This window comes from Rhipicephalus sanguineus, chromosome 2, assembly GCF_013339695.2.
Source record: "Rhipicephalus sanguineus isolate Rsan-2018 chromosome 2, BIME_Rsan_1.4, whole genome shotgun sequence".
NCBI classification, from domain to species: Eukaryota; Metazoa; Arthropoda; class Arachnida; order Ixodida; family Ixodidae; genus Rhipicephalus; species Rhipicephalus sanguineus.
Window position 1 is genome coordinate 213,055,403 of NC_051177.1, and position 24,149 is coordinate 213,079,551.

General features: G+C 46.9%; 1 protein-coding gene across 1 annotated transcript in view; it reads right to left on the bottom strand.

The window, feature by feature from the left end:
* LOC119384062 (smoothened homolog) overlaps positions 1-18,583 on the bottom strand; it is a 126,126-nt gene extending 107,543 nt beyond the window's left edge. Inside the window, 2 exon segments of the mRNA XM_037652349.2 lie at positions 1,143-1,376; positions 17,833-18,583. Coding sequence (XP_037508277.1) covers positions 1,143-1,376; positions 17,833-18,207 — 609 coding nt within the window. The 5' untranslated portion in view covers positions 18,208-18,583.
* Positions 18,584-24,149: the final 5,566 nt, after the last annotated feature.

Sequence of the window (24,149 nt, forward strand, 5' to 3'; positions counted from 1 at the left end):
CCAGGTTTCCCCGATTTCAATCCGAAATGTCCAGAAACAGAAGTGACAGACATTTTAACGGCACGCGTGTAGTTATTACTAAACATTGCCTTAATTACATGCCGTGCGCCACTTGAAACGAGCTACAAGCAGCCTTTCTGGAACAGACGACGTCAGCTGATGAATCGCCACCACACTTGATCGTCAACGATTGGCCTAGAAGTCACAAGGCTCTGCGGAGAGCGCGTTTTGCTGTCAAGCCGACTTGCATAACAGAAGCTGCATCGGTACCGTGCATGGCATCATGGCTTAATTAATCAGTACACACGTACAAGCACTGTTTCGTTTGCGGAATAATCTTTGGTCCGTGGTTGTAATTTTGGTGGCCTCAAGATCACGCTTCACATATTTTGACGCACCGGCAGAGCGATTGCGGTGATAGACACACTCAAACCTGAGGCTCTGACACAGTTTGGCGCAATTTAAGTCGATTTTATCAGGAAAGCACAGTAACTCCAATTTGGGCATTTGGCGCAGGAGTAGAATCACTGTATGTTTCAAAACTGCCATGCCTTTTTTACCTTATATGTAAAAAAAAAGAAGAATTTTGCAGGATGGAGGTCATATGCACTTAACCTTGAAGTGTGGCTTCATGGCAGTGCGAATTTTTCCTTTACAGGCAGCTTGACAGGCCAGCAACCCCATGCTGCAGTGAAACTGCCTTTCCAGGTGGGTTAGATGTGGTAAAATACATTTATTCGTTCATTTCAAATACCTCAAAATTATGCAGTACGTTGGAATGATCAATCTGCCAATGCAAGTAATGCCAATAATGCAATGTTGTAGTGACATTAGAGGCCCAAATACTGTCGAAAGTGTGAGTCAAGGATGTAATACTTTATCCGCAGAACTTATGCACACAAAGACACCTGAATCACAATAAGAGGCAGCAAGCATACAGTTGTCAGTAATCAAATATAAGCTCACAAACCAGTCCATCTGCTATTCATACGCATGTGAGCGTATTCCAGAGTAATACCGGTTGTTACTGCCACACTTCCATTCTGATTAGCTTTTACTACCCACTGAACTCGAGAAATCTTGGATAATGGGTTTGCACCGAGGGATCATTATGTGAAAAAGCCCCCCCCCCCCCCACCAACCTTGCATCCAGATGCAAAGATGCCTTCCTGCTGGCATCGGAGAAAGAATGGCCACCGATCAGAGTCGAGAGCAGTGATTCGGCAGAATGCGCGAACAAGGCGGCAAGTCTCGTGGCTCGGTAATGTGACCAGGCCGTCCACACAGCGGGGACGGTACACAGCACACAGGAGGGGCTGCACCACAGCCCAGCACCGAGGTATCTGCCGCAGACCGTACCACAGGTCCAGCCGCTCCTGCCCAAACAAAGCACTCGTCTTCACTCTCAACATTCCAGTACATGTACACTGAGAAACCAAGCAATTCGAAACAGTGCATTGAGCAACACCAGAATGACATGTAGCTAAGGGACAGCCACCAACACACTAACTGAACATCTATGACTACTATTCTGTGACAACTATTGCCATAAGAAAATTACCTCCCATCATCCCACCATCTTTAGTAATTCAATCCACACCAAATGATATGCTTAATCAGACCTGTGAGAATCTACCAGAGATATATGCCAGATTTATCAAGTCATTCAACCACATATTAATTTGTATATGGCACAGCCCAACTCTTTTCATTTATGTGAACGAAAAGCCTGTATATAAACTGCAGGAGAGCAGATAGGCATGCTAGTGATATTTTTTGTGTTACTTAGGTAAAAAAACTGGGAACCCTTGTAATAAAAGTGTCTAGATATGTAGACAACTATCATTCACTAGGTGACTGAGCGTTCCATGAACAGAAAATGACTATACGATTAAACTGTTTGAGCAAAAAGGGGCACGAGCTGCGTTTCATGTACAAAGTTCTGCATGATAATGTCTTACAATTTCTTCACCTCGCGTTGTACTTTCATGCAAGTCATTTTCTCCAAGATGGATTTTTCTCCAAAATTAAATTTTTTTCCCTCCCACCTAAGGTAATGAAATCTGGCATCACTGTTAATGTACTGCATTCTGCTGTGACAAGGTTCTGTCACCACAAAGTGGCAAATGTGATTTCACGACAAATCACTAAACTGCAGGCTGCTGCCTCAGGGGTGCAACAGCCAAAATAGGATTTGGAGCAATTTTTGGAGAACAAAAATCCAAATTTGGAGCATGTTACGGGGGGGGACTGTTTGGAGCACCAAATTGCACATTTGGAACAGCTTAACAAAGAAAGCTTGCTTTTGGAACAGTAAACAAAAGGATGCGCAAACCATTCGATGTCAGCGCAAACATGATTTCAGCAGATAACATCCTGAAGGTGACCAACAAATTGTGCAGAAACCAGCAAGGCTTTGTGCATGATGAATTTGCACCAAGGTTGGTGCAAATGCTTAGTATTTATAGGACCAAGCAATGAAAGGCACAACAAAAGAATGGTATAAAAATGCCTACCAAAGAGCTCTTCCACCTGAGAAGCATCTAACTACAATGGACACAAATAAGACAATTGTTTGAATGACAAGAAGCTCATAAAACATCACTAGCACTAACATCAATGACGTGATATCAACAATTGGCCTTCTTTGACCTTTCTTTTATTGTGTGTTCAAGCTTCTTAAGTGCCTGCTCAAGACTTTCAGCCACTAGCAACATTTTTTTTTGTCTTTTTGCGTGACACCTAAGTTGATTATTTTTTCGACACTAGTGAGCAGTGCCTTGCTGGCTACCACTTGGTTCCCTAATAATGCTTGGTCAAGCAGCAATAACTTCACGGAGTCCCACCAGCAAACATGCGAAACACGCCAATGTCTTGTTTGAGTCTTGCCAGAGTGACTAGATTGGACTGGATTGGATGACGTCAAGCCTTTGGCATGTTGAGTGTTTCGCGTCCAAGCCATATCGCCGCTGTCAAATCAATGACAGCGCACTGCTGGCGTAGGTAATCAAGACTACGTCTAACCGTTTTTTTCACTCGTTTTATTTTAAGACTTCAGATCAGTACGCACAAAAAAATCACTTTTCATTTAATTTTAGGCTGTCGGGAACCATATTCAGCATGAACGCTAAAGAAATTCATTATTGACACACTTCTGGAATGGGCAACAACAGAGTGGGATCGAAGGGATGAAGTCGCGACCGCACTGGCGGCTGTGTTCAGAACAAGAAGCAGTTTGTCGAGTACTGTGAGCGAAGCGATGAGACATCTTTAGCTGCAAAAAGGCAGGGATTTTAGTGGCGCGCGTTGATCACACCAGCGACTGCTTCTTGCGAATCAATGTACAGTATAACCTTGTTAAAACGGATCTGCTTACAACAGACGTTCAGATACTACAGACCAATTTGCGGCGTTATGCCAACCTCCCTATCTGTTCCATTGATTGAGCTTTGTTTACAACGGATGCTGGTACAACGGACATTCAGCTATAAGTGACTAAAATGTGACGCCTGCAAGGTGGCCAAGGCCCCTTTAGAGCGGACTTTTCTGCCACGGACATTCCAAATTCAATAACTTCTGACTTCAAACAACGCTTGGCTTACTTTCGAGATGGGAACAGCATGCCGGATATCGACGCACCGATTTAAAAACAAAGGCTACCGATCTCCGGTCTGTCAGTGATCAGTTATGCCCCGTCGCGCTGACAAAAATTCGGCGAGCAGCGTGCTTGGTTTTGTGTTTTGGGGCACTGAGGCACGAAATAGCTAGCCGCTGCCGTCACTGCTCCGAGTGGCAGCTTGGCCGGTGGGGTAAGCTGCCGTAGCGTAATATGCCCATCTGCGATTCCGAGGAGCCAGCAGGCGATGAGATTCGTTGCTTGCGACGAAGCACACTGCGGCTTCTTTGCTTTCGCATGTCCCCTAGCGTGATGTTCTTGCCCACAAAGTTTGGATTCGTCTCGTACACGGGCGTTGTGAGCGTAGTTAGGCCTAGCCACGACGTCAAGCAAAAGCTCAGTTGCGATGTGCGTGGCTGGGATGCCCGATGTTTCAAAGTACGCCATGCTCGATTGCAAGTACAAAGAGTTGTCCCCGGATGGTCTTCGTCACGAGGTTCGAAGTGCTGATGAGCAGAACCTCTAACCGCGGGTCTGACGAATCGGTCCGAGACACGCGTCTGCGATGTTCGTGACGAGTGTGGCGCGATATCAAAATCGGACAACTGAGCATCCGCTTGAAGCTGCCAAAGTAAAATGTAATTATATTTTAAATGATCATCGACCCGTGAACACACAACGAGCGCGAACGCGTCAGTAAGTAACACGATTTTCGACAGCCGTGACCTCGCGACGCGCAAGCAGCAGACGATGCTCTCCCGGAGCAAAAATCGGTACTCTGTAGGTGCTGGAGCAACATGGCAGAAACAGCCAATTGGAGGCCTCAAGACGAACGACAAACATTTGCTTTCTGGATGCTTGCTTCTAAGAGGAGGATCTAGCTGAAGCGGGTAATTTGAATACGGAGAAATGCTCTTTCCGACATGCGCAGAATGGCGGCGCCCAGTGACGATATTGTGGAATCAACTAGAAAAAGGGCTACAGAAACTGAAAATGTGACTTTCAGGAAATTGAATTTTTAAAATTTTCCGAAGCAAGAAAGCCACGTACCCCATTAAGAATAAATCCGTTCTTTGACCGCATTTGTGACTCGTAATTCTCTCTGGTTTGTGGGAATCGAGCGCGCCCTTCCCTTTGGCGCCTCGTTCCCCAGCTAGCGCGTGTGCTGGCCCCGCGCGGGCACGCGTCCGGGCATGCCTCGACATGCTCACATGCTCACGCCTCCAAGCTAGCTTACGTCACTGAGCAACGCCGTTCCTCATTGGCCGCCAGTGACAACCCCCTTTCCCCTTGAGCTCGCTTCTGTCTGGCGCGGGCTCGCCCGCGTCAGATGCTCTCAGGCTAGCACGAGAGGTTGACGCGCTGCTCTAGCAGGCGGCTTCTCGTTCGTGTGCTCGACTGCTGCCCTTTGTGTGATAGTCGTAGCACCGCTGGCAAGCGTACTCGATCGGTCTTGCGGAGTTCCCTTTACGGCCTGCAAGCCCGTGACTGTCGTACTGTGCTGCATCTTGGGTTAATAAACCCGCGTTGTTTGTTGACCTCCTGCCTCGAGTGCCTTTTCTGCGCCGTGCCGGAGAATCGACGAACCCGGCCGTAGCGTCTTTGTTCGCTGCGGCAGTGGAGAACGTCGCGTCCCTTCACGGTCGCCTCGTAGGGTAAGCTTTGCGCTAAACCTATCTCCACAGGTTATAACAGACCCATTCAGCATTTACATAAAAGTATGTTGTAACAGTACTTGGATTTTACATACTCCTTTTACAACAGACCAAAATCCTCTTCACTATGAAGGTCTGTTGTAATGAGGTTATACTGTATTTATTCATTCAGCGCTGGAGAGCATCTATGCTCCGAACGTGTAGCATGTACCTTTTTGCATACAAATGCTTATGCATGTACAGCACATATACACACTGGTATGCTGAACCACTACTCAAGCACCCTTCGTTTTATGTAAACATCAATTCCATCAGAACAAATCTGTTTACTTACAGCAAGCTTGTGTGAACAGCATTGCAATTTCACTCGACATGAATGCAGCAGCGCTACACCTTCTAAGGTAAGTATGCAAGAAACTTCTGAGTGTTTAGTGTTTGTGCGTCTAGAAGAACACGAAATATATTATGCAGACGAGAAAACGCCCGGCCTGCGCAGAAAGCGCAGCACAGTCACAGCGAAAGCTGGAAGGGCGCCATTTCTAGAGCCCGTTGTAAACCCTCTTGAGGCTATTAATACAAGTACACTTGCAAGGTACCCACTACGCCATAAATCATCCTTTTTGTGAAGTTGGGAAGCACCCACTACACCATTATTCGTCATTCCGCAAAGAACCGTGGTACTCGCTACACACCTGTAAGCATTATGTGCACTTTGTTGATGCTGTGCCTGATGACGACGAAGAATTATGGCTGAGCCTTTTGTAATGGGTAGGAAGCATTCAACGACCCACACGTTGAAGAATTCGCATTGTGTGGTTGTTATTTTACTCTTCTAACATGCTAAATTACATATATTAATGTGGTTCCTTCCCGACATGAAGCCTGTAGAGGATCTTTTTGCAAAGCAGTTTCAAGCACCGGCATGGTGCTGAGGTAGAATACTGGGCTGCCATGCAGAGGGCCCAGGTTCGAACCCCATTGTATCCTGGACATTTTTTCTTATTTCGTGTGATAGTGGTTACGGACACCAGTGGTGGCGGCAGACAACTACGGCGCCAGAAATGGCTGTTGTTGTGATCTCATAACAACTTTCACTGTAAAAAATGTTGGAGGGGGTACCTATCCAGAACAAGCTAAGGAGTACAGCCGCTACCCAGCCGTGAAGGCATCATTGTGTGCTATGCACAACGCCAGCTGTGACATTGATGCCTCCAAAGCGCCCTGGCGCTTTTCAAATTATTTCACTTTCTAGGAAGTTTTAAATAATGCAAATATAGCATGTGGTGTTTAAATCTAAATAATGTGTGAAAAATGATCGATACTACTTCTGCTATTAGTAAGTGGACATTTTCTTTTCTATAAGTGCAATAAACTACAGAATCCAGATGGCACTATTGTCGCTTCCAAATTTCGTCCCCATTGGCCCTATGGAAATGTCACTCCCTTGATGACGTTGCTCCTCCCAACTGCAGGTTGCCAACACGGGCTTCATTCGCTACTAAAACTAGTGTAAATGAAAAATTTTGTGATTAGATGGGTGTTTTGGCGCAGCATGGCGCTATATCAACAAATATCGCCGCTCAGGTGCAGCTCGGCACAAAAATACGAAACTATATCAAAATGGTGCAACTGCCACAGCTGTTGCGTGCCCGCTGGCTCTTCTAGTAGCATTTTTGTGTATTCTGCCCCAAAACATTAAAACAAATGACAAGAGAGACAAGGCATGCAAGCATGAACACAAGAAAGAAGTCAAGACACCACAAATGCCGGAGTTTGTGGTGTCTTGACTTCTCTCTTGTGTCCGTGTTTACACGCCCTGCCTTTTTAACATGACTACCTACCAACTAACTCAGCTCCCTGTATTACTGACAAAAAAAAAGATTATCTACTATAAATTTAAGAAAAAAAGACCCAGAAATTTGGAACTGTTCCTATTTGCAATGCTCTTGCAAAGGGTAAAGTGGTGTGCAATAATTTTATTGTTGATGTCTTCTTTTCCTTCAATTATCAACATAAGCACGACTGCAACAGGCAGGTTTCCCTCGTACACTTCTTCTAGCGGTCGCAGAAACGCTGCTAAACCAGCTTCGCAAGGAGCATGCCGTAGATGCAGGCATTCCACCAAAGAGGGGTGTGTACGAGGTTGTCCCGTATGTGCGCAAATTGTCACATAACCCGAAGAGAGTCGCGGCTAGGCATGGGGTAGATCACGTTTTCCTAGCACCATGCAAGTTAGTGAAACTATGCAGACGCATGACAAGTACCCAAATAAGGAAACGCTACACTACCAAACACGAATATCAGTATGTCCAGTGCACGGATTCTGTTGTGTTGTTTACTTGGGGCAGAGCAGTCAGTGCCTTAATCACCGGCTACGACAACACTTAGGTGCTTGAAGTCGGGAGAGGGGTCAAACCTTGCCTTACATTGTAAAGGTAGCGGTTGTTGCCCACTGTTGATGAATACGGATATGGTAGGTCGCGGAGATACCAAATTAGAACAAGAGATATTAAAAGCTGCTTTGATCGAAAACTCTGGGCCCGACTTGTGTGCGAGTGTCGCTTCAGTCGCTCTCTTAAACGAGGAATTGCGATTCATCAGTAGCCACATTTAAACGGGTTTTCTACTTCTGTTCTTCTGTTTAGTGTATCTGCTCCTGTTTATCTCCTTTTACGGTTTTATGTAGTCAACTGCGCACCCACGCGCCACATTTCAAGCGGAAATTCTTGCGCACTCATTTGCCACATGTTAGTGTTGTCACGGGGATTTACCGCGCCTAACTTTGTTGTTTCTTGTTTTTTGTTGCTGGCCATAAAACATCTTGTGCTCATGTGCAAACTCATGTGTCTAGCTGTGGCATTGCCTTTCAATACATCTTCACAGTTGAGCACTTCGTTCCATCTGCCTTACCTTTGTTTGTCCCATCTAATTGCACTTTATTTTACCAAGTATGCATCACCAACTAGCCCAAACTTCTACTCATCTAAAATCGACATAAAGTGTTACTACAAGGTGCCAGAGATGAAGATGAACACAGTACGGAAGAACACGGCACTCGGTGATCTCTCGCGCAGACTGCGCTACATCCTAGTACGCCTGCATCTGAGTGCTGTACATATTGCTACGCGCACTTCTCGTTTTATTTTGATGTATTCGGGTTTGACCAGCAAGGACGGTTAGCAACGCTTGACACAGACCGTGCCGCAGAGTTTGAGAAGCTTCACGATTGTCGTAGATCACTTTGTTAAGATTGCGCGCAGGACGCGAATAGTCTAGATTATTCCAGACCTTGCGCGACCACCAATGATAAGGCTGGAAAGTTCGAAGCGTGATGTATAAAAGACGGCGCGTCCCAGCCATGATCGATTTTTCAACAACCGACGCTCTGTTCGCCGCTATCAGTGTACAGTGTATATTCGCCTCGAGATCTCTGTGTGGCGCCCTCTTGCGCGTGACGTTACAGAAAGGACTCGAGCGCCGCTCTTTGCTCGCGCGCTACATGAAGGCTGCTTGACGTTGCCGCGACCAGTCTGTCCTGCTCGAGTTATTGAAACATTAGTGGGCAAGTTCATAAAGCAATATGTACTGAATGTTCAAACAAATGCCAAGCAAAATCGAGCGGAGTTGCAGTCAGGAGCACATTCAGGGTCGATTGCTCCTGGTGTCGTCTGCTAGTAATCAATGTGTACATCTGCATGTATGACGACGATTTCTTTTTGCAACTGTTCTATGGCCGTGGCACACTCAAAATGACTTTCCGGCCCCTTTTCGATCACTGACTCAGCGTTTGGGCTTCGGCTTGCGTGTCTGCGTTAAAGCGCAATATATGTATACCGCGTAGTGCGCGTGTTCGGTTGCCAAGCCAGCTCCTTCGGTTAAATTCCTACATTCGGAGTTTTAGTGCACGAGAAGCGACGTGTGATGTCATTCAAATAAATTAAATGGTTGTTACAAACAACAACCTTTGATTAAATCCAAATGTGTAAGTGCGTCGTAAGTACTTGAAATTTAAACAAGAAATAAAAAGGTTGAGAGCACGAGTCAAAAGTAGATGCATGACGGTGATATGAAATATTGGTAGGTTATGCGGAGTCTTTTTTTTTTTTTATGGAACATGTTTTAATCCCTAGGTAATAAAACGACGTTTTCTGACTCGTTCATAGTCATCTGAAAGTATAGTGAAAAAGATTAGCGTAACCATACTAACGTAGATAAATACAAAGCTTTCGCATCAGAAAGTCGCAACAAGATGTATTTGCAATAAAATAGTGTAAATCACTCTCAACGGTCAACTCCTGATAAGGCGTGGTGCGATCACTGCACTAAATTGACTCACAGGGTCCCTTATGTATTTGCCTAAGATGACTCGAAGGTAAAAGCCATCTTGTCCTTTTCCTTCAGTCAATGTATTGTTCCTTTCCCGCCCCCCTCCGAATGCTTTCTGGGCGTAATGTGGTCTTGCACTGCCTCAAGGATCGGAGGCATTGCAAGCTTTCTACACATCACCTGGTTTTGCATTGCCTCCGTGATCGGTAGTCCGATCAGGGAGGCAATGCAAAGCGACAATGTCATGTGATGACGTCATCATGTGACAGGACGTTATGACGTCAGAAATTCTGGCGGTCTGTACGTCATGATGAAGTCATCGTGTGATGATTTTTTGCATCACTCGTGTTGACGTTGCCGACGCAGGACACCGACGGTCAATTTTAGTGTTTCATGAGGAATCTAAGGCTTTCGCCTTAAAATCTTCAATCTTGTTACAGTGCGGTAAGGAATAGCAATAACCAGCCAAAGGGGCCAAAAGAATGGTGGGAAAGAGCTCTCTTTCTTCTCTTCCTTGACACATTCACTGATTTTTCCTACTATTTACCAAGCTGTACAATTGGTGTCAAATGAAACACGAACAGTGGAGCGCGTTTCCCAAGCATTAGGAACCTTAAAGTGCGCGCCGTCCTGTCATCACCATTGACAGGCCCGCACACCCGATTAGGCAGCACTGCGCGATCGAAAGCATGAATGTGGCTCACGAGCAGCAAACCACAGGAGTATATCTATCTCTAATCATAAGGGTGCGAACTGTACCACGCGCACCACTGCTGGTGTTTCATTTGGAGCCGATAGTATGTGTAACAAGTTTTAATGTGCATCCAACTCATCCAATCTACACTAGTTGTCTTCAATAACCCGCTGGTCGATGAAGTTATCAATTTTATTTTGTCTGTAAACATTTTGTGCACACAGATTCACATGACTACAATTGGGAGTGGAGTGTGAATTTTCATTCAACTCAAGTCTGTTTACACAACGCTAACTTTTATTGATCGTGCTTCACTTGGAGAGTAGCGTAGACTCTCTTTAATTCGCTTGGTGGGACGTTCGTGCATTCACGTAGGCTACTTCAACGCCATCCAGCCCAGTGAGTGACGCTACGAAACCGGGGGCATGATCCCGACCACGATGGCTGTGGGTATATAGAAGATACGTTAAACGTTAACGTTTCTAAACTTCCTGTAATGCTAGCAGTCATTTAAAGAACTATAATTAGAAGAAAAAACAGCTAGTAGTCGAGGAACGCCGTGTGACGCGAGCGAACTATAACGAAAATGCTGCTGTTCTAGCCAGATCCTAGCAGACGACAAAAGCCGAATCCCCGCCTTTGCATCACCGAAGCGCCGTTCGCAGCGCCACCATCGGTGACGCACGAGGCGAATTGCTGTAGTTTGACTTTCAGTTTCCCGGCCATAAGTTCAGCCAAATAAAGAGTTTCATCTTGGACACGCCGACTGCTGCCTTCGTCGACATTCATGACCCCGTGACAATATGTTGCAAATATACTGCCCAACACCTTTTCCCTCTTAACATTTTAATGGAGAGTGCAGGTTCTCCTTCAAGATTCACATTGGATATACGCAGTGGACAGTCCTTGGCTGCGCCTGCAATGCTGGCTCAAGACAAGAACGCGGATGCATCAGCAACTTCATCAACCATGCCTTAACCAACCAGCGAACTGCCACTAACCGCACCATCAATCAGACACAATCACGCGACCTAGGCACCTTTTCTGGCACTATGCTGGCCAATATCCTATTTTACCTTGAGGGAATGGCAAAAGTGTGGTTTTCCAACCACAACCAAAAGATCATGAGTTGGGAAGTGTGCAAGCAAAAACTAATCAGTCTGTTTGGCAAGACAACTGGGTGCCTTCATGTGGCACACAAAGAACTCGCATGCCAACTCCAGACTTGCACCACATCATATGCGACATGCATCCTAGATGTGCTCGCACTTTGCTGCAAGGTTGATGAGAGCATGCTACAAATGAAAAAGGTCAGGCCCATCCTCAAAGGGATCGCGGATAATGCGTCTACACTCCTGGTATTCAGAAAATCATTGACAGTGGACGATGTCATTAATGAATGCAAACACTTTGAAGCAAAAAGTTGTTGAATTACTCCATACTTTTCATGTCTTCCCAACATGGCTAAATCAACTACCTGCGAGGACAACCGTCTATGATCAGTTCCTGCTGCATCCGGCAATATTGTGTACATCATTCACTGCGAAATTGAAGCTGCGTCTTTGGTTCCTACTCAAGTCCATGAAGATCCTCACGCAATGATTTCATTAATCTAGACTGTTTGACATCATGAACTGGCCAACACAGGACTCCAGACGCTTTGCCCAGTTAACAGACCCAATAACCACCCACCTAGTACACCTAATCTGTCCAGGAACTTTGTGCTCAATTAAAGGGGCCCTCTAACACTCTTCAACCCCCCATTTTTTACTCGTGGATTGCGTAGGCTGAAGTACGGACGAACTAGTTCAGCAAGAACGGCAACGATAGCGGCACGCAGTACGAAGTTATTCAATTTAGAAAATTCAAAATACAAGAAAAAAAATGCCTGCCCTCAACTCGATTTTCGCGGGGTCACGTGACCACATTTCACTCTCTGCTGTGACGTCGGATGGCGCTCCAATGAAATGGGCTGAAAGCTCTTACGTAGGGGAAGCTCGCACACCATTGTTGCTTCTCCTTTCCAACGTATTGTTGACGTCGTTGCCATAGTAACAAACGTGGTTCCTCCTGACTTGTCAGAACTTGAGCGGGCGCTACTGCTTCGTAGCGAGGCTGGGGAGGCTTTGTCTGCTGTTCCTTACAACGACATTCCATGTCATTCCCTCTTCTCATTCTGAGAAGGGAATTTGTGGAGCGGCATGGGCGGTTAAACACGGTCGCCCCTACGCGGGTTGTTCGGTGAGCAGCCCGACGAGTTACAAGTGTGCAGCGACAACAATTCAACGAAGAGGATTACTTGCACCGTTTCAACAACAATCATGAGCCTACCGCACATGCGGAAAGAGGCAGCTCGCAAACGTACAGACGCAAAAAGAAGGAAGAGGGGCAAGCGTTTCATATGGACATCCGACCGGCGCAGGCAAAAAAAAAAAAAAAAGAAAGCCAGAGCAACCAGAGGCGAAATGGCAACCGGCGCCTCTGTCGTACTTTGTGGTTGTAGTGATATTTTTTGTTGCGACGGCGGCTATTTGGAGTTCATTGAAAAAGCACAGAAAAGAAAAACGAAACACAATAGTAATCTCAACTTTGATGCAACGCCGTTATTACTTCTAACGTTTCATTTATCCAATCATAGGCTAGCGCCCATCTTCGTCATTTCCGCCCGCAATAGTTCTGGCAAGCGCCACTACGCGCTGATGCGGTCAGCAGCGATGTAGCGACTTCAACGCGTGATTAAAATACTAAATAATTTGATATCGGTGCTTAAACTTATGCTAAAATTATCCCCAGCCATCAGTCTACGCAACCCGCAAGTAAAAAATGGGGGGTTGAATAGTGTTGGAGGGCCCCTTTAAAGAAAGCGTTCACTCCTGCTCCAATCCCTGTAGCCCGCATAGCGGATGGTGCAACACCGATGTGAGTGCCCGCATGTGCTGTAGCATAGCGGCCTGGCTAATCACTAGCGCCACCTCCGGTGCCGTTACGTCAGCATGACTCCAGCCCCTAGTGAGGGCCAGGACGCACTTTTTCTCTCACTCCTGTCTCCGGCGTGGATGGTAACATTTTACCGGTTTCACGATGTTCCAATAAATGCATTCTTCTGTTCCTACTCACAATGCCTCGCTGACGCCTCAGCCTTCATGTCCAGCCCTCACATCTGGTGCAGTCGATGCCCGAGCCTCTGTGCAGCCACGCAAGTACGCCAACGGCTCAGTAAGTAAGCCAGCCTTCACCCTTCCACAGTCAGTTCGTCATTTTTGTCTTTTTCCTCAGCAGAACGTTTCCCGCCGTTCGCTCACCTCCTTGTGCGCGCCTCTGCATATGCACTTGCCAGTGGACGCGCTTAGCAAGATTGTGTGTTGTGTGTGAGCGCCTGCGCACAGCCGGCTCTGCAGAACATCATGATGGGAATTGTGTAGGAGCATTTCGACCCAGTGATAATGTTGCACGTAGGCGTCGACGTTATACGTGAAGAACTGGCACGGCGACACTACATGTTCGAAAGAGGACCTCATTCAGCGACTTACTTGAAGCCGACATTCAACAGCAGCGTTAAGTTACCCCCCGGTAGGAGCAAATGCATTCTGCCTCAACCGTTCTGGTGCCTTTGATGCTAGACCCAGCCCCTCTACAGTCTTGCCTTGCTGTTTGAGCAGCTACCTTGCCCTGCAGCAACGATGACCCTTCCCGATCTGTCATCTTCCATCCCGCGGTTTGACGGTTCGCGCAGCCACAGTGTCAACATGTGGCTTGATGATGTGCGACGAGTGCAGCAGCTTGCTTCGTGGGACGACACCACTACATGCATCATCGCCGCTAACAAGCTGAAAGGTATGGCGCAAAACTGGCATCTCTCGTTCAGGAACCAGTACACCAGCTGGGCCACGTGAAGTGGGGCCCTTAAGGACACATTTTCTACAGAACTGTCCCTCATCGAGTGGCAAGAACAGGTTATCACGGTAACCCATGCCCCACCCAAAAGCTTGCAACAATATGCCTTTGCCAAGCTGAGGATAATTGAGCGCTGCACAGTTAACCTCTACGATGACCAAAAAATCGACTACCTGCTGCATGGTTTACGCGAACAATACATCCTCGCTGCCATAGCAGCCAGCCAGCCACTCACAGTAGCCGATTTTATTGCAACTGCACTAGCCTCAACAAGTGTGTGCACTAGCATCTCCAAGCCAAAGTAAGCCTGTCGCCATTTTACGGTTCTGTGAAGCAGCTGTCACAACCATTTCATGCCTTTAAGCCTGCAGAGTGTCAGCAGCCTCACCCAAAACCATTGGCACCACAATCCTCCCAGGTGCAACATCAAGAAAGTGCATTTCAGAGCTGCCCGCAGATCAACAAGAAGCTACTTATGCAGATATTACAGCACAGTACGGCACTCCAGCTTTTCAGAGCAGCCAAGAGCTGTCTCAAGCTGTCTGCTACCAATGTCATGCCTTGGGGCATCTGGCATTCAAATGCCCTACACGTGCCAACCGCTTATCATCGTTGGTATCATAAGCACCTCCAACCAATCGAAAGAAACAGCTGCCTCCAGCATTGCACAGTGCACCCATTACGCTCGACGACTCACAGCAGCAATGCCCTTTCTTCAAGGTAACTGTCAAGAGAGTCGCTGAAGGCAAAGCGTTCACCGACTCGGGATCGAAGGTGACTAATCCCTAAAGCCTATGTGGCTGGAAGCATGATAATGTCATGGACCGAGCTCCCTATTGCGGTGGTCAGAGGGGGCACAGTGCTGCCTGTTGGTGCTGCACTTTTTAGATATCCACCGGCCCAGTCACAGGACTTGTTGAAGCTGCTGTTTTGGAGGATAATGTACTCCCTCTCATTCTTGGTGAGGACTGGTTGTTCTCTGCAGCACCGAAACCAACACAGTTGCAGCATACAGCCACAGCGTCACTATTACCGCAAACCAAAAACTGGTCCCAAGAATGGCAAATGCTGTGATCCCAGCTAGGTCTGTCCTTTTTCCTTGAGTCATACCCAGTTCCAAAGACTGCCTGCAACGTGCTCCTTTCCTTTTGCCAGAGCAGCCACCATGGCAAGCGTTAGCAGCACCAAACGTTGCCCTCAAGTAGTACCCATCTCGTGTCAGACTCCCTCGCTTCTGACACGGTGCTTGTGCCCATTCATCCTGATATTCCATCGGCCCGCATTGGCAGCCAGCTCACTCTCAACCAGCGGTCAGTTATAAAAGGTATTTTGGCCGAACACAATGCTGTTTTTGCTCGCCATGACGATGATCTTGGCGACTTCACTGGTATGCAGGACCTCACTGACCTGTTACCTGATGCTTTACCGTACAGTCGGAGCCCATACTGGTAGGCTGCAGAAGACAGGCAGTTCCAGGAAACTCAGATAAAGAAGTTGCTCCACCAAGGTATGATCCTCCCAGCTTCTGGCCCTTGGGCCTTTCCAGTTATTGTGGTGGCCCATGGAGAGAAAAAGTGCTTGTGTGTGAACTATAAGCCTTTGAATGAATGCACAATCACTGTAATGCACCTGTTGCCCTTATTAGACGACATCGTCCAAAACATATCAGGTTGCACATACTTGCTACCCTTGACCTGAAATGTGCATACTGGCAAGTAAGTTTGCACCCACAAGACTACGAGAAGATGGCATTTATTATTCATCATGGCACAGGCATGCATAGGTCGGCAAACTCACTCATGAGTTGACTTTAGCACTATTATCATCCTTATGTCGGCTCACATTTATGTTCATGCCTAGTACTCACACATACTGCAAAGCACTAGCATTCATACAACACCTCGATATTCATTCATCAGAGGCATGAGTGAATTACGGAAGTAGAGGGGTGCCTTGACCTCTCCGCGCAAACTCTTTCATAGAAGTTACTGATAAAACACCTCATGTCAGTCCAGTCTTTCATAAAAATTTCTTTATTGGATTGCAACCACTGATAAATCATATCTGAATATACGAGATCAAAATTCACCACATTGATTATGTGAGACACTGGCATTAGAGAGCATTCCCACCATGATTGAAAATGGTGATTATACTGCCACGAGTGTCTATTTTTGATGTATTCGGGTTTGACCCACCAAAGACTGTTAGCAGCGCTCAGTGCAGACTGCACCGTAGTGTTTGAGAAGCTTTGTGATAGTAGTAGATCATTTTGTTAAGACTGCGCACAGGATGCGAATAGTCAAGATTATTCCAGAGCTTGCACAACCACCAGTAATAAGGCTGATGTATAAAAGACGGTGCGTCCCAGTGATGATCAGTTTATGGACGGCTGACGCTCTGTTCACCGCTGTCAGCCTACAGCATGTATTGTTTGTGAGTGTGAGTCTAAGTGAGTCAGTCCAGTTGAGAAAACTTTTTGTGAACCCGAGTCCGAGTGAGCCCTAAGAACAAAATATAGTTCTTGAGTGAGTCTGAGTGAGCTCCACAATTTTTGCCAACCTGTGCATACATGTGGACGTGCATGCCATTTGGACTGAAAATGCTCCGTCCACTTTCCAGAGAATCATACCTATAGCTTTCCAAGATATGCAGCACAGGCCTGAAAGGTGTGGAGTTCATGCTTGTCTTGATGACGTTCTCATTTATGGTGAGTCATTCTCCACATTTGCAAGCATCCTGCAGGAGCATTGTGCTTCTGCAGGCGAGTGGACTGAAGGCTTCATTATAAAAGTGCTGTTTTGACCAGGCCTCTGTTAAGTTTATTGGCTTTATTATTTCCAGTCAAGGCCAGCATGCGGATCCTGATAAGGCTGTGGCCATGTGTTGCATTCCAGTTCCCTGAAACCAGCTACAAGTGCTCTCCTGGGAGCACACAGCAAGTTTCTATTGTTGTCTATTTTAGTGGTTGCTTTTGTTGTTTCATGATTAATGCGACAGATTGCACTGGTCGTCCCCTCGTAACTTTATCTCTCAGCCTGCTCGCACAATCACTGCATTTATGCGCCGCATCTTTGCATATAGCTAGGTGGTCATATCTCAACATGATCGTCTATATCTGGCTTGCACTGATCGGACCTTCTATGGAGCCTTCTATGTCAGGGCTGCTGATGTGGGTTTTTCACAAGTGCATGGTGGGTTGGTGGCAGAAACAACATCGTGCTAGCTTTTCGGGTATCGCTACATTACAATTTAAGATATCGAAGCACCGAAAAATCCAAATGTTGATTTTACAAACTTCCCGATATAACGAAATAATAACCCGAGCGCAGTCATCACTTGGTTAAATCGAGTTTCAACTGTGTTTCGCTTCTCGTAATCACTACTTGCCCATGGCTGGCTGTAGAACAACTTTGATTATCATACTCCGCATATGAACATGATATTTCGAGCTCCACGTTTTCACGCTCTATGCACACAACAGTTCAGATAGTGTCAAACGGCCTCCTTTTCCGCCACTGCTTTGTATCTGAAGGAAGTACTGTTATTTTGCACTAATGACCCAACCTCAATTCAATGCGAATGCAGACAAACGATGATAGACTGGAATCCCATCTTTTTCTTTACCTCTGGCGCACGCTCCGTACCTGAATCTCGAACTGCGACGACGAGTCGTTGGCCAACTCGACGGTGGTGTGGCTGTATGGCAGCGGCGCTCCGAAGCAGGTAGCGTTGACGAGCGGCTCGCACTTGGCCGGCCTGGCGCACTTCTCTGGCCACGCGTCTAGCGGTGTCGCGTGGTGGCGGCTAGCGCCTTTGGAAGGGCGCCCCTTGTCGCTCACCAGCTGCCGCTCACCGCTGGCGTTGGTTGCGACAGTCGCAGGAGCGGCATCTCCGTGCCGCTTAGAGCGAGCGTCGCTCGAGACCGCACTCGATCGAAGCTCGCCGCAGACGCTGTGCGCGGCGACAAGCGTCCAAAGCACGGACGAGAGTAGTGCGCTGCGAGGGCCGCTGAGCCGCATTGTCGGGCGAGCGACGGACCGAAGAACGTGAGTCGAGGGAGTACCGCCGGGGTGCGCGGGTCAATGCGTCCGCTGTCATCGAGCCACGGTACACGGTCGGTGGAGAACTCGGCGGCAGTTTGCGAACACTCGCGTTAATGCACGGTGACAGCGACGACAAGATGGTCGGGTAGGTCCGTCACGAACCCTCCTGCAACAACACTGCCCGAAAGATTTACATCGCTCACCTCTTCGCGCATTACACAGCTCTCCCCACCACAGGCAAGGTTGGTTGCAGGCTCGCCTTGCGGAAAACCAAGATTTCGGCGCTGCATGCGAGTGACAACAAACAGACCACACACGTTGCTTGAAACGCGTCCCGCTCGTTTCCCCGCAGCAGTGCTGCCAACCTGCGGAGCCACTTTTTCCCTCTCTGGAGTGAAAAAATTCTCTAGATTTCCCTAGATTTTCGTGGAGAGCGGTTTTTTGAAGACTAATGTGTTTGTGCTGTGGAAAGCAACTTTTATGACATAATGGATAATGGTGCATTCGTTTGAAACAACGTTTATAGAACCAGGTCAGTTGCAAAACTGAGCGATGTTGCGCGGCGCCGCCGCCATCAGCGACAGATGTGGCGCTGCTGTCGCAACAGGATTCACTCACTCCGCTCTCTTCAGCTGGCGATCCGTGGAGGCTGCTTTCTGCGCGAACAGCTTGGCGTTTTCTGTTGTGCTTCGGATATGCTGCATGTCTTCACCATGCCGACATGTTCTGTTCCGAGACACCTCGACATTTCTTTTGTGCCTAGGGTTCCCAACTCTTCAATGAAGGGAGCCGGGACGAGTCGGAGGGGGGGGGGGGGGTGTCCATTGTTTCGGCCTTTTAAGCTGGCTACGTGCTGCTCGCAACATTTCCTCTTGCTGAAGAATGTATCCGTAAAAGTCGTCGCGTTTCGCACAGAAGTTCAGACAAAGAAACTGAAGCCCTTCGCAGCCACCGCTAGCCACCGCAACATTGCTTCGTGCGTGCTATTCGTGAGAACTTTATGTTCTGGAGCGTGACGCGCGTTGTCGGGCGTGCGTTGGATCACATAAAAAGTTCTAACTGGACGGTACGGAATAAATCCGGGACATACAGCTGTCCCGACAGGGACGGCTCGCAACGCTGTATAAAAAGTCGGGACAGTCCCGCGAAATACGAGACGGTTGGTAACCTATTTGTGCCCCGTGTGACCTTGACCAGCGAGCGACGTGGGATCGCGCCATGGACAAGAAACTGTCCGACATATCACTTGTATGTGATATGCAAATTTATGAGGAAGAAATCCTGAATACTTTCACTCACACGGTCAACAATAAGAATTAAGGTTGAAATCGCCAGCAGAAAGGAGCCTCGTCGAAGATTGCATTCCAAAGATATTCCCGAACTTGCCTTGATTTGAGTGATTCTAAAAATTGTGCTGTAAATAATTTTTTTACAGTTAATTAGAGCTGTCTTCATAAGGTTTAATGCCTGTGACTGTAAATAAGTTGTGCCGTTTGTGCGCATCACACCATACATGCAATATCTGAAAAATTGTTTCTCTGCATTGCGTGCGAAAAATAAATACAATTTTTCTTTCTGTAGCAGGACTGAAATTGTGGCGTGCAGTACACACACGGCGATTTTACCACTCAATAATTACAAGTAACGACAGCCGCGGTACAGAGTGAGAACTCCTCACTTCAAAAAAGTGAAAGTGAAGAATTATCGAAAAAGAAATAGCGCGAAAAACTACGGAGCACCAGAAAAAGGATTGCACAAACAACAGCGCTGACTTACAACAAAGATTTATTCGTTAACGCCACGCAATACTTGCACAGTCAAGTACCAACACGCCCAAGCATCCGCTTTGGCTAAATAATTATGCTACGAGAATGCGCCATATAGTTAATTTCTTATAGGGTAATGGGCAGACTCGTATGCTATGCTATCAAGCGTCAGTTATCTTGGACGGTCTTGAAAGCCATAGCTTTACTGACTTTGCCTTACCGCTGCTAAATATTACTCAGTTTTACATTGCAGCGGCAGCGTAACGAAAAATCACGATTACAGTCGGCGAGTAAACAACCGAGCCCTTTCTGAACGGCTACGCGCCGGCGTGGCCCCGGCGTTTGCCACGCAGACTACGCGTTTTCGTCTGCTAGCGGAAGCTTGTTGCGCCGCCAGCGCCACCAAACCGGAAGCTGTCCCGGCGCCGCGCGACGGGTTGGCTGACGCTGGGAGTTTTGCAACTTACCTGGTTCTATAAACGTTGGTTTGAAAGTATTCACACACCAGGGTTGCCGTTGGTGGCTACTTTGCGCCAAATTGGCTACTTTACGACCCAGTCTGGCGACAAAAATTTCAGGTTGGCGCCATGGCTACTTTCTGGCTACTTTGAACCTCTATTTTAGCGCATTCAGTAGCCATTTTTCTCATTATCTGCAGATAAAATACCAAGCAAGCCTGACGACTACCCTTTGTTTCCAAGCTTTTCTGACGCGTCAGCCAGTGTAAGCGCGTGTCTATAGTCCCGCCATGAGTCCGGTCATGCTCATCGAGGCACCTGAACGCAACGCGCGGTGCACCTGCCGAGACGGAGTGATGAAGTTCTTGTTCGCCCAGTCAGTGTCTCACACCCACTATGGGGGATAGGCCATGAATTGGGTGGTTTTATGAATTAAAATAAGTATTAAGAAATTGGAAATACAACTTACAAATAAATTAAAGATGAAATTTAAGTACGCCTTTTGGCTAAGATCAAACTGACGAAGTTGCGCGCATGTTGGCAAACGCGTGCCTAGCACGCTGTTCACGCTGCCCGCCATCGATGCTGACGCTACGAGCCAGTTTTGTAGTGCTGATGCCAGTGGCGGATCCAGAGGGGGGGCGGTAGGGGCGATCGCCCCCCCCAAAGCCTGTGTCACCTCCCCCCCCCCCCTGCCTGCAATGCCTGTCTGTCTCCTCATCCCTACCCTACCACTCCCCCCCCCCCCCCGGTCAGATGAAGAAACCGCCCCCCCCCCCCCAAAGTTGGCACCTGGATCCGCCCCTGGCTGATGCACGGCGCGTGTTTTCGGGTGAACTTGACAGACACAGAGATCCGCTACAAAATGAAGCTGGACCGGTCATCTTCAAGCGGATATCGCTACTTGAAGCTGGTCGTGCTTGAAGTCGCAGACTTCAAGCACAACCTTCTTCTACCATTAGCTACTGACTGGTTGGCTGGAATGTTTCAATTACTGTCTCTCTGGCAATTACTATATCTATTCTATATAAAATGTATACAGGTGCACGGAACTTATAATCTGTTCATTTATTTGCAACTTGCTTACAGCTTGAAGACCAAGCATGAAGGAGAAAATAACTGTGCTCGTATGCTATTTTATTGCTGACACAAAATGGTATTATATATTGTTCAATGATAAAACCTCTTTTCATAATACCGCTTTTCTGCCATTTGGCTACAAGTTTGGCGATAAGATTAAAAGACCTGGCTACTTTGGCTACTTTTAGCTTGAATTCTGGCTCTTTTTCAAATCTACCCAACGGCAACCCTGTCACACACACACCTTTGTTCCATAGAGTTTCCTACAATACTTACTAGAGGGAACTCTGGCGCTAGTGTCTATGGGAGCTGCAACGCATGACGCTTCAGCCAGCATGGGAATGATGGGTAGTACACAAATTTGTCTAAACTTCGTACTTTCGGCTCCGTTTGGCTCCGCGTCGGCTGCATCCGCTTTGTCGCAAAACGAAGTTCAGCAAAAGTCAGCAGTTTCACTTCGCCACTTTAACTTCTTTAGGCTCAGCGATTAAAACCTGGTCACGAAGTTCACAACGGTCTATTCTTTTATCCGAAACAAAAGCCAAAACACACAATAAACAAAGCCACAAGTACGTTTGAAGCCGCAAGCACGAAGACTAGGCAAATTTGTGTACTACCCATCATTCCCATGGTAGCTGAACGATCGCAGCGCCAGAGTCCCCTCTAGTTAATTTTAGGAAACTCTATGCTTTGTTCATGCAATGCCTTCTTGTTCATGCCGTACTTCGGAAGGTCGCAGTGCCGCGGGAGTGTTTGAGCTCGTGTTTAGTCCGCTCGCTGCGTTTCGAGCACTAAGTGTTCCCAGCTGTAATGAACATGTGTCGTCATTCTATTACAAATACTTGCACCGGAAGGCCCGCGTGAATAGACAGGCGGCGAAAACGTCCGCTCGGTGAAGCGCATGCAGTGATTCCCCGCCCCCACTCAGTTGATTTGCTGTTTTTTCCCTTCCCTAGCAAAAATTCCCAATAAAAAACCAATAGCCTATTGGGTTATTGACACCTATTGGTCTATTGGTTCTATAGGTCTATTGGAACTGTATTTGGCTATTGGTCTATTGGTTCTATATCAGCCTACTGGACCTATATTGGTGTATTGGTTCTCTATTAGCCAATTGGAATTATATTGGCCTATTGGTTCTGTATTTGCCTGCTGGCATTGTATTAGTTTTGTATTTGCCCACTTCTCAGCCCCATTAGAATTAGTCTTGCGCAAGTGTTTTATGGATGTCTTGTCGTCATGCAGAAGGCCCACACTGTGGCAGCGCCCCTGCAATGATAATCACAGTGGATGAATGAGGCATATGTTCAAATATATTCTCAAAATCAAAACTACAAGTGCTTCTTCTGGCCCTTGATGATGTTGGCGATCTTGCGGGCGACTATTTTGCCAAGGCAACTATGTCTTGTGTCAATTTCTTCTGGACTGCCTCATCCGCTTTCGAGGAAGTGCCTGAAAGATTCTGTAAATAAACAGAGCCATGAAATCAGAAAACAGTAACACATGTTTAATTAAAGTTTACCTTCGAAGCAACGTATAGAAAGTAGGCGGCACAGTGAGAAATTATCTAGACCTTAATTCACTGCACATGTTCACAATGTTGCAGGAGCTGAACTATAGCAAAAAACTGAGTGAAATATTACACACCCAACTGTGGCTTATTGCGTGGAAGAAAACAGTATATCGGCAAAATTTTGAGGCAAGAAAGGAAGGAAAAGAAAGGGGCAAAATTTTTTTTAAAATTAAGCAGCACCTTATCCCGTTTACACGCTTGCGTCCTGTGTTTTTTGAGCTGTACCCAAGAATGAACTGCAAACTCGTCCTTAAATTACAGCAAACTCAATGATCACTTACTATCTGTGACGTGCTCTTTTTCACGATGGTGGTGCGACTATCATACCTAGAGCATGCCACTAAATCTCAACTTAAAGATGGCATGAAATAAATTAGGCTAGGGTAGATTCACGATGAGGCAACGGTAATATGTAAGACAGTAGTAAAGGCAGCCTAGATTCCATATCGTTGCAAGCCCAACACAGCAGTCAGGCTGCAATGAGTTGGATATAACACACGTGCTGCATGTTACGTGCTTATGCAATTAAACCAACACCATTAATAAACCCACTCCTGCGATAGCCCTAATTGGGCTGCACTATGTAAAAATAAAAAAATATGAAATAAAAATCGCACCAGTGCAGTACATATGCTATGCACATTTTGTATAATGAATTATCATGTGGCCTTCTGTGGTTCTTGTGACATTATGTCGAACAAGTATGATAAGCCAATTGGCGCGCACTACAACACACAAACCGCATCGACAAGAGCGTTTTACTATGAGGCGATAAACGCGTTTTCGGCTTAACACGCACGTTGTAAATACTTACAAAGGGCTTGCGAGACTCCAACTACACTCACGAGGAGGGCGCCTGTCCTTTACCTCTAATCTATGCTACGTTTTTTGTGCATACTGACAAACACAAAAACAAACTGCAATAATATATGCGCTCAATCATTCAACTTCTGAGAGCGTGTGGACTTGCAATCGAGGCGTCGCTGGTCTCGCTGTCATCAAATACCGGAGACAAATTTTCCGGACCTTTCAGCTTCGTCC